Here is a 12,122-nt window from a genome sequence, read left to right as displayed (position 1 = left end):
GGACTATGTAAAAAATTATATGGCCAAAATAGGAGTGATTATAAAAATTACTGCGCACAGAGAAGAATAGAAGAGAAAAACATATTACACAAAACCCAAATAATAATTGAGATGAGGGTAGGAGATAATAATGATAGACTTCTTTTACTTAAACTAGACCTTAGATGGATAGGAAAACGTCTGAACATTTGTTAAACACCTGTCTGTCGCTAGTTTAACCTAATTTAATTATAGTTTAATTTTTTCATAGTAAAACGGTAGAAGCCAGCTGTCGCCGGTCATTTACTTCGAGATAATTTAATTCGTTCTATCAGACTTCGGTACTACTTATTGAAATAAAGGTGCCTTTTCAAATAATAAATATTAATATTTATTTAAATTTACTTCAAGCACATTATTTTTCGAAGCAATCATTTTTGTACGGTTAGCAGCAAAAGTCAACAAGTACATGCAAATTTAAACTACACGAATATGTTTATTTTAAGGTAAGCACTAATACTTATTGAAATAATCGTGCCTTTTCAAATAATTAATATTAGTAATATTTATTTTAATTTACTTCCAACATATTATTTTTCAAGGCGACCATTATTATGAAGTTACCATCAAAAGTCGAAAAACATACAGATTGAGATCTGTTTCCGATCATTTAAGTCAGTATAATTTAATTTCTTTCTTATTTGTTTTTAGCTAAATACTATTATTGCAATAAGACTACTTTTTCATAATCAGTAAATATTTCAAATAATTTCTATAAAAGAAAATCAAAACAAATCATTGAAATTAAATAAAAAAAGTTTATAAATAAATATACAAAATTCTTTAACCTTTTTCTTCATACATTTACTTACAAACAATTAAGAAATTAAATCAACGTTACAGTACATTATAGAATCATTTTTTAAATTCTCATTTAAATATAATTTAATATCATTAAATTTTCTTTGAAATTTGACAAGCAAAACACCTGCTTTAACTGTCAAACTTCAAAGAAAATTATATTAGATTCACGTACAGTGTACTCTCTCTTAATAAATTAACACTTTATGATAAATACAAATAATTTAAATATTGAAAAATGACACTGAAATAAAAAAAAATAAGATTTTTAATCTATTCTGTGTTACTCGCAAAAAAAAACCAGGAAAAGATTAAATTTAAAATAAAACTTTTTTGTGTTGCTAGTATGAAATATATTAAATGAATATTTATATATATAAATGAATGTTTATATATATATATAAATGAATATTTTTATATATAAATGAATATTTATATAAATAAATATCTTTTATAATTATAAAAATTAATCTTTATTTCACTAATTCTTGATTCCTAAGGTAGGTGTGGAAAACCTGTTTCAGGAGTCAGTACCCTCTTCCATCTGTTGTTGTATTACACTTTTAAATGATAAATTATGGGTTCAGTGAAAGAAGTGTGTGACGGAAATAGTACATTTGTGTGAGTGTATATGAAATGTGAGTGGTAAATATAAAAGTGCATGTATATGTGAGAGAAGATAACTGATTGGATTTACCAGAGGGAGACTTTGTACAAAAGTCGATTGCTTGGGTACCTCTGTCCCATTCGTGTTTCAACCGTAAAGCAGTTGTGTTTGCATTGCTGTGTTTCGGTTTGAAGGGTGGGATATGGCGTGAATTTACTGGGTACAGAGGAATAACACCTGAGTCCTCAGGAATGGCAACGCATGGGGGTATCATGAGCGAAACAGTATACTCTGTTATGTCCATGGTACTGCTTATGTCTATAGGCGGTGGTTACCACTTTCCATCAGGTGGGCCGTCAGCTTGTTTGCCATTCTAAGTTGTATAAAAAAAAAATTTGGAGACTGAGGATTAAAATGGAATATTGTAAAACTTATGATAGTATTGATGGTAGTCAATCTTCAAGTATTGGCAGTCACACACATACTATTGGTAGCGGAATTAAATAAAATAATTCTAAACAAATAACCATTTCATTTTTATTTCACCCATAAAAAAACTATTACTCATCAGCATATACAAATAACACAAGCGAGATTACTGTTCCGTTTTAATCTGTTAAAAAACATACCTTTTTGTGTGCCTCAGATCTCCGCCATTTAATATTGGCCAAACAATACTGTCCATAAACCACCGTCCCGTCATCAACTTGGTCTTCTATTGCAAGGCATTCGTCGAAGTTGCCCAGGTGAAATGAAGATCCGAACAGCAAGCCCTGGGGGGATTTGGCTGATGCGTCGAACACTGGGGAAAAAAATATTAATATTAATTAAGTGATAATAATAAATAGAAGAGAAAACGATGCTATACCAAATCATTGATAAAAATGAATCAATATTCATACATAGTCCCATACAAAAAATACACTTGTAACGGGCAAGAATGTAAGTAATAATCATAGAAAAAGTCATAAATAGAATTAAATATTTATATAAATAAAAATCAATTGCCCAATTGAAGTGTTTCATTTCAAAATGTCTGCATGCGATTGTCTGCTTATTGTTGTGTTTGTAATTAAAAGAACAAGGTTCATATATAAGAAAAATCTTTGAAAAATAATGTCCAAAAATGAAAAAAATTAAGTTGGAAAATCTCCATATACAGAAATGAATGAGTAAAAGGTAAGATCTGCTCACATTTTGTTCATTAATGCACCCGGGGTAGGCATTTAATTTATCATAAAAATTAAATTTCTTCAAAAGGGGGGTAAAGAGGTTTCTTCAGGGTCAGCAACGCGCGCGTAATACCTCTGGTATTGCAGGCGTTTATAGGCTACGGTAACTGCTTACCATCAGATGGGTTGTATGCTTGTTTACCACCTCAATGGTCCTAAATGTCCCTAAATGTTGACTGGTAGAGAATGCTTATGGCATTAAGTCCACCTTTTGTACCACATTTTATTGATCAATAAAATTTAAATAAATAAATAAATTTCGATTCGAAATTCGAAAACCTTTATGATCTTATTTATTTAACAGTTGGATAATATTTCATTTGTAATATTGAAGTCATTGCACTTATTTCTGACGAATATTTAAATAACTTGTTTAGAACAAGTAATGGAAAAGTCTAATGTCAACAGTTGACTTAGAACATAAACAAAACTCATAGTCGCCATCAAACATTAATTCTTACTTTAAAGAAAATCTAAACAAACTCCATTGTTGACGGAAAACAAAGTTTATTCAACAGTCGGTATTTAAGCTTCATTTGAATAACAAATCGAAGTTTTTGGAGCGTATCGCAAACAGTTTAGCTTATGAAGTCCGATTCGTAGGTGGTACAAATTACAATCCAATTATGTCTTGCACCAAATATTTTAATTTTATTTCAACTTTAATTTTAAAATGGTAACTAATAAAGTTTTTAAAAAGTCTATTCTTTTTCCTTTTTTTAATGGATGACAATGAAATAGTACCCTCACCTGCGCTAACAGTATTTGCTAGCGGGGTATCAGTGAGGGATGATAGGTGAGGATGAAAAGGCAGGTCAGGTAGACCATCGTGATGAATTCACATAGAACTAAGCACTATTGTTTCCAATGGTAACTGCGAGGAGGTCGACCTGACGAAGTGTATTTCTAGCTGTTAAGTTACTAATTTCTACCATCCCATTATTTTCAATTTGAAAAAATACATGCTGTACCTCTAAAAATTATCGTGGAAAATTCTTATAAATTCATGACTATGACCCAAATGACTTGATCCTCACCTGGCATAACTCATAATAGACACACTAAAAACACCTAAATTCTCCCAGTTCTTTGAACTGTGATTATACACTTGCAGATTGCCAAAAAAAGTCGTGTACATCAAAGGTCCCATGTAGGTCATCGACCCTCATTTAGCGTAGTAAATTTTTACTCGCAAAGTACTTTACCCGTGCTAGTACAGAATGCAGAAAAAAATTATGTATTTCATATTTTTTTCTTAAAAAACAGTTATCGCAACTTGTTTATAAAGTATTTTCAGAAGATTATATACTTGTATGTTATTTAAGTTATTTAAGTACTCTAGTTATTTGGTAAAACGCAATGTTTGTAATTTATATCATGCTATGATGATGATATCTTCCTGTTAACCTTCATCAAGGACATATGATTCGTAGAAGAGATCCTCTATGGACGCTCCTATGTGGTATATTCCATATTTTGCCAGTCGAAACGAGCTTATCGCTTTCATGTTTTTTTATTTATTTATCTAATTTAAAATAAAAAAAAACTAGCAGACTGTCTATTTAGTGGATAATAGTAATTGTTACCTACAGACATGAGCAGCACCATAAACATTACAGAGTATATACTCATGGTAACCCGGCGTTGTCACGCCTAAGAAGTATGGTATTATGCTTATAATTTCCCTACCATATTCCTTCAAACTGAAATAAAACCATGCAAGTACATCTCCTCAATCAAACACACATGCAACACGAGAGAGACAGAAGTACCCAATGTACTTATGTCTCACTCATTTAAATTTCATATATTGTTAAAGCTTTGTATTGCATATCAAAAAACTAAAATCTTTGATATCCATTCAATTTACGTCTAAAATACCGACGCATAAAACAACCCCTACACACACACACACTACGGCATACAAAATTAATACCTCAATTTGGTAGTTCAGAAGACAATTGATAGGAACTGGCTACATTCGTCAATGTGGCAATTTCTTTGTTAGCTGACAAAGGGAAACGGTTTGCGGAAAAATGGCCGGTCCTTGTAATCGTCCTCACGAGTTTAATGGTTTCCCACTTACATTGAGACGGCAACAATTTTTAGATTTATAGGAATCCAATCTGCCTTGTGTTAAATTACCTAATTATTTTTTTTTTATTTTTTTATTTACTCCGCTAAAATACTAAGTCTTTTAAAACAACACGTCAAATGACGCATCTCTTACATTCTATAAAATTTATTTACAATACATTTTACATGTGTACTAAATGTATGTATGTACCTAATACAATATTTGTAAAATATAACTCATTCTACATCATTCTACGTCAAAGACTAAAAATATTAAAAAAAAAAAGTTTTTAATAATAAAACATTCATTTAATATTTTTTCTGCTCTCTGTACCAATAAATCAATATTTTATTATATCAACCGAAGGTCGTTGACCTACAAAGGGCTTTTATATGCGCAACGTTTTATTATAATTAGGTAGTTACATGTTTTTTTTTATGGTCGAAAATGGTATGGTAACCCCGCCTGCGCTAACGGGATACGCTGGCGGAGCACCAGTGAAGGGTGATAGATGAGAATGAAAACAGGCCAGTTAGCCCATCATGATAAATTCATCAGGAATTAACCATGATAATTTCCAGGGGGAACCGCGGGGAGGTGGACCTGGTTGGGTATATTGCTAGCAATGAGATTCTCAGTCTCCATTACTAACAATCCCTTTCCTTCCGCCTTACTGCGGTTGCTAATCCGCCTACCAAGCGTCGCAGCTACTGACATATCCCCCAAAGGGGAGGCCTATGTTCAGCAGTGGATACTTGATGGCTGATAGCATACCATCATAATATATATAATATCATATATATAAATTGCAAGTATGAAACGTAACTTTCAAAGCGTTCATATTTTAACTTGCTGAAATGTGGCAACGTCGCAATACCATTATCGCGGGTTATCATACCATTTTCACCCATCAAAAAAAAAACCGCAATAAGGCTTTGATGATGTTTCAAGACGAACGCCGCTGCCCATCCTTCGACCATTAAGTTTTTTAGTCGCCTCTTATGACATCCTCTGTGGGTGCTTTTTTTTATACAACTTAGAATGACAAACAAAGCTGACGGTCCACCTGATGGAAAGTGGTAACCGTCGCCTATATACATGAGCAGTACCATGGACATAATAAACTATACTGTTTCCCCCATGATACCCCCATGCGTTGCCATTCCTGAGTACTCAGGTGTTATTCCTCTGTACCCAGTAAATTCACGCCATATCCCACCCTTCAAACCGAAACACAGCCATGCACACACAGCTGCTTCACGGTTGAAACACGACTGGAACAGAGGTACCCAAGCAATCGGCTTTTGTACAAAGTCTCCCTCTGGGTATTGTAAAGGAAGGGGTGGTCTACTCTATGCCGGGATTACACAGCCATATATATTATGCAAATGGCATACTCGTATCTATAATTCCTACATCTTTTGAATACAAAGTTAAACAGTTATATTTTAGTCATCACATGCGATTTGCATAATAACATCTTCCCCTGTTATTGTGCCACTATATAAAGGCAGCGGGTCACAGCAGGAGTGCAAAAATTTCCGCGGAATAAGCCTTCTTAGTGTTGTAGGCAAATTGTATGCTAGGATTTTGATTAAAAGAGTGATGAATGAGACGGAAAGTAAAATTTGGGATGTGCAAGCAGGGTTTCGAAAGGGTATGGGATGTACGGATCAAGTCTTTTCCTTAAGGTGCATAACAGAGAAAACCTTAGCTCAACATCAGAAGGTTTTCTGCGCCTTCATTGACCTTGAAAAGGCTTATGATAGAGTGGAGAGGAAGGAACTGTGGTCAACACTGGCAATGTATGGGGTGAGCAGCCATTTGATACGGGCATTCAAATCTTTATATAAGGATTCAAATGCCTGTGTCAGAATAAATGGAGTCTATACAGACTGGTTTGGCATTGAACGCGGTGTTAGACAGGGCTGTGTAGCGTCTCCTTGGCTGTTCAACCTATTTATGGACAGTTGCTTGACCGATTTGAAAGGATCTAATTGTGGATTCAGGATGAATGAGTCTCTGTTTAAGACTCTTTTATACGCCGACGACCAAGTACTTTTTGCATCGTCGGAGTATGAATTACAACAAATGGTGACTATAATGAATGAAGCGTATGCAAGAAAAGGTATGAAAATAAATGCGAAGAAGACGAAGGTAATGGTTTTTGAGAGGAATGAAAGTTTAACGGCATGCCAGATTATGATAGGAGATGAAAAAGTGGAGCAAGTGAGTGAGTTTCTATATTTAGGTTCTTTGTTTACGAGGGATGGGAAGTGTGAAAGAGATATTGAGAGGAGAGTTAAAGCGGGAAACAGTGTTAACGGTGCACTGCTCTCGATTATGTCAAGTAAAAATGTATCGAGCAAAGCTCGCCTTGCTATAATTCAAGGAGTACTGACACCAACACTCATGTATGGAAGCGAATCGTGGGTATGGCAGAAGAAGCATGAAAGTAAGATAAATGCTGTACAGATGAGAGCTTTGAGAAGTATGTGTGGTATTACTTTAAAAGATAGAGTAAGAAACAATGTGATTAGAGAGAAGTGTGGACTGAAAGTCGATGTAGTGACCAAAATCGAAAAAGGAATGTTGCGTTGGTTTGGTCATTTGGAGAGGATGGATGAAAGAAGAATTACGAAAGAGATTTATCGAGCAAGAATGAATGGAGATGTCGGTAGGGGCCGTCCTAGACGGACGTATGTCGACCAAATAGGCGACGTGCTGAAGAAGGGCCAAATTAAAAGTACCCGTAACCGACGAGCGTGTATGACAAGATTGATGAATGTGGAAGAAGCGAAAGAGGTTTGTTTGAATCGAAGCATTTGGCGTTCCATTGTTTCTGCCTACCCTAATGGGAGACAGGCGTGACAGATATGTATGTATGTATGCATCTTCCCCTACCGGGCTAATAAAAAATGATGTCACATAGACAGTTGTAGAATAAAAAAACCACCGATACAACAATTTTAACAAGATTCTAAAATAAATACTACTATAACCCATTCGCAATTGAGAATGATATATCAAATCTAAACTCAGATTAATGCCACCTTTTAAGGTTGAAGAAAAAAATAGAAAAAATTTGTTACCATCTGTTTAATATGGAACTAGGTAGATGGCGCTGTGGAATTTGTACAAGATGTTTGTTTATAAGACAGTGAGTAAGGCTGCATCGTGCTGGCAAATCTTTATTTGGAGTAATTTCACTTGCAATAGTGTTGTTTTATTTTCTTTGTTAAATCCATATGGATTAATAATAAATTAAAAAGAGATTTCTTCTTCAAACGCCTACTATTAACTACTGGAAATTGACTGAATATCTATCTGCAGTGTTGCTTCTTTAAATAAAATCACAGCTTTTATTTAATAGCATAGATTTTGCTAATTTTCAACCCTAAATTAAATGCAATAGAATCTAATTGAATCCGACTTAATGCGGATAATTCAATGCGGAGTTTCTGAATAAAACTTATCTAATTTCTACAGGTTTCAAGGCACAGACTATCACTATGGACACTTCTTATAATATCAGGAGATGAAATAAAAATGTGATATTACGTATAAAATATATATATATATATATATATATATAAAAATATATATTATATATATATATAATATATATATATATATATATATATATATATATATATATATATGTATGTATATGACATTAGGACAAATTGCGTATTATTACTCTATAACATAACTTGATACTTACAAAATCTGGACATGTTCTATCCGAAACGTACCTCATCCGTCATTTTTAAAAACCGGTCTTATAAAAAACCAGTTTTGCATTGTTTTGTACAGTCACACACAATAATATCTAAATGATAAATGTAGCTAATAAACTGCCTGTTTATTAACTCAACCAGTACAATTATAAAAATGTAGGTACAAATGTTATTACGAGGTTAACAAAGTAGTTAGAAAATAGGCACAGCATCTCATAGGACATTATGTTGGTACCTAATATGGTACCTACGTAATCGGTAAATAATTTCCCCGTATTCATTTTATATATATATATATATATATATATATCTCCACCAACACCCATCGTGTCCAACTATATACAATCGTCTCCATTTTCATTACTACATTCTTGGTTCTATCTCCTATATTTCGAGCTGACCCGTCGCGGCGTCGCCCGTATCCAATAGCGAGGACAGGTCGCTGTCATTTAAGAAGCTCAGAAAAATCCCCTTATTTATAAAAACTAAAGATTAGGAGGTTTTACTGAGTTAGCAATTTACTGTTTTAGCAACTGAGCAATTAATTCGGATTATTCGATTGATTTGCAAATTATTCGATTATTAATTTCATTGACTATACGCTTCTAGTAATAGCTACAATTATTAATTAGTAGTTGTTCATGTACGAATCGACCCTATTGCTGGATTGTCTTTTTTTATCGTCACTTGTTTTTTTTTTATCACACTAATATTGTGATTGTAGTAAATACAGGGAAAGGACTAATTATTATTTAAAATAGAATACAAGGGAATAACACCTGAGTCCTCAGGAATGGCAACACATGGGGGGTATCATGGGCAAAAGAGTATACTCTGTTATATCCATGGTACAGCTCATGTTTATAGGCAACGGTTACCACTTTCTATCAGGTGGACCGTCAGCTTGTTTGACATTCTAAGTTGCATAAAATTTTTTTATCAAAATATATAGTGACGGGATTGCAAGATTTTTCCGTAACCATTTTCGCTTTTGTCGTGGGTCATGACATAAAAATTGTTTAGAAACAATGACGTAAGCTGATGGCATGTAATAATCACTTACAAACATAAACAACATTATAGAACACTGCAAAATACTTGACTTCCATGACGATCATGCATTACTATTCCTAAGAACTATGGTGTTTTTTTTGATGGGTGAAAATGGTATCGTAACTCCGCCTGCGCTAACGGGATACGCTGGCGGAGCACCTGTGAAGGGTGATAGATGAGAATGAAAACAGGCCAGTTAGCCTATCATGATGAATTCATCAGGAGTTAACCATGATAGTTTCCAGGGGGAAGAACGAGGTCGACCTGGTTAAGTATATTGCTAGCAATAGGATTCCCAGTCTCCATTACTAACAATCCCTTTCTCCCCAGAACTATGGTGTTATACCTCTATACCCAGTAATAATACTACAATTTTCATCATCATCATCATATCAGCTATTAACCGTCTACTGCTGAACATAAACCTTCCACAAAGACTATCATAAGGGACGGTCCTGAACCACTTGCATCCACTGACTCCCTGAAATGCATTTGAGGTCGTCACTCCATCTAGTTGGGAGTCATCCTACGGTCTACTAGTGGGGGTCGCCACTCAAGAACCTTTTTCCCCCATACATTATTACCGTTGGTTGTTGCAGCCTATTACCACTTCGTCTTGCCTATCCTTTTAACTGAAACTTTGCATTCCTTCAAATAGAAACTTAGCCATTTAAATTTAACCATACAAAAACTTGTATATTTTGCTTGTCGCAAGAAACAGAAGTGGAACAGAGCTACCCAAGCAAGCAACCTTAATCTTGCTTTCAGGATAATTGTTTATCCGAGTCCTTTTTCGACTTTTTATTAATATTTATTTAAATATACGACTACAACTTCAAAAAAAGTCTCATCTCTCCTTTAAGAAAAATAATTATTACCATATTAAAAAAAAAAAACAGAAGAACGTTACTTGAAATTGAAAATTACATACCTAAATATATGTATGTCGTATTACGCATGAAGTGTATCAAACTACATTCAAAGAGTTCTCTTAATAAAGTCGGATCACAGTGTACCTACGCCGGGGGATTCTACATTAGCAGTCACCAGTTGGCTGGCCTTGGGACTCGTCGCGAATGCCTAAACAGTTTCGGGACACTGCCACTTACCTCGCCGGAATTCAATACGCGCCCGCACCACGCTGCACTGTGGTATTGACCCAAATTGTGTAATTTTACGTCTAAGTCTTAGAAACCAATGCATACTAAATATAATGACAAAGTATGCCCACAACCATGAGCAAATAGAAGTCGATTGATATTGATCGATCAAAAATACAAACTAGAGTCTAAAATTAATTAATTAATTAAATTCAACAGATAATTTATTTAAACAAATTAAAAATAAACCAGTCTATTTATATTTAATTGATTTTACTCAATTTTCATAATTTATTTCTTTAATTTTATTTATAATTGATATATTTAGATTCTTATATGATTTAATGAAATCATACAGAAATTAAAAGATAATATTTTAATGATTAAAGGCACGCTCTCCTCTGTTATGTTTTATCTTTAAATACTATAAAACAAAGTTGCTGCCCACATCTGTCCGTTTCTTCGATTACTTCTTTTGAACTACGAACGTTTGATGTAGGTTTTACTATCATTTAGGTACTTTTACGGAAAATTTGTATGTGCAATTTGCACCCATACGTGGTGAGAGGCCGGAGCGAGTAACTATTTGCACATAGATGCATGTATAAGAACTTTTATAGCCTTGTAGACCGCAATATATATTTGAATTTAATTGAATGAATATCGTAAATGCATGTACTTTTCGTAACAATTTCTTTTACCAGAGGGAGACTTTGTACAAAAGTCGATTGCTTGGGTACCTCTGTCCTATTCGTATTTCAACCGTGAAGCAGCTGTGTTTGCATGGCTGTGTTTCGATTTGAAGGATGGAATATGGCGTGAATTTACTAAGTACAGAGAAATAATACCTGAGTCCTCAGGAATGGCAACGCATGGGGGTACTGCTCATGTCTATAGGCGACGGTTACCACTTTCCATCAGGTGGGCCGTCAGCTTGCTTGCCATTCTAAGTTGTATATAAAAAAGTGTATTCAAAAGAACTTAACTTTGGATATTTGGATTTGGAAAATTATATACACAAAAAAAATTGAGAATTGACAGCAACAACTTTATACATACGTGTATAAAAAAGGAAGGTATTATATATGCTAATATTACTAAATTTATGAATAACTTACGGTTGTTACATAAACACCATAATATGTGTTTTAAATACATACGATGGTGTTTATATTATATAACATTGATGTTCGTATAATACTAACTAAATAAATATGTAACTATGGTGTCATAAGTATTTTGTAATCTGTTCCAAAATACTTACTTCTAGTGAAAACATTATGTCGGTTTAACTCTACGCCTTTATATATATACTGTTCACCAGAGCGTTAATATTCTTTATTTAAAATTTTTATTAACTTATTAAAATTAAAAATTAAAATACATACTTTATTGAAATCTACGTCAATCGACCACTACGAATTTATTTTAATAATGGTTATGTTAATAAAATACGTTAATAAAAACGTTAAA

The 12,122-nt window shown here is 33.6% G+C and overlaps 1 protein-coding gene across 1 annotated transcript in view; it reads right to left on the bottom strand.

The window, feature by feature from the left end:
• LOC113523468 (nose resistant to fluoxetine protein 6-like) overlaps positions 1–12,122 on the bottom strand; it is a 48,948-nt gene that overhangs the window by 16,223 nt on the left and 20,603 nt on the right. Inside the window, exon 2 of the mRNA XM_052895622.1 lies at positions 2,077–2,249. Coding sequence (XP_052751582.1) covers positions 2,077–2,249 — 173 coding nt within the window. The remainder of the gene's footprint in view (positions 1–2,076; positions 2,250–12,122) is intronic.

Source organism: Galleria mellonella, unplaced genomic scaffold (genome assembly GCF_026898425.1).
Source record: "Galleria mellonella isolate WM207_F2 unplaced genomic scaffold, CSIRO_AGI_GalMel_v1 utg300, whole genome shotgun sequence".
Taxonomy (NCBI): domain Eukaryota; kingdom Metazoa; phylum Arthropoda; class Insecta; order Lepidoptera; family Pyralidae; genus Galleria; species Galleria mellonella.
Note: the sequence above shows the minus strand (reverse complement) of the source record. Positions and strands in the feature narration are given on the sequence as shown.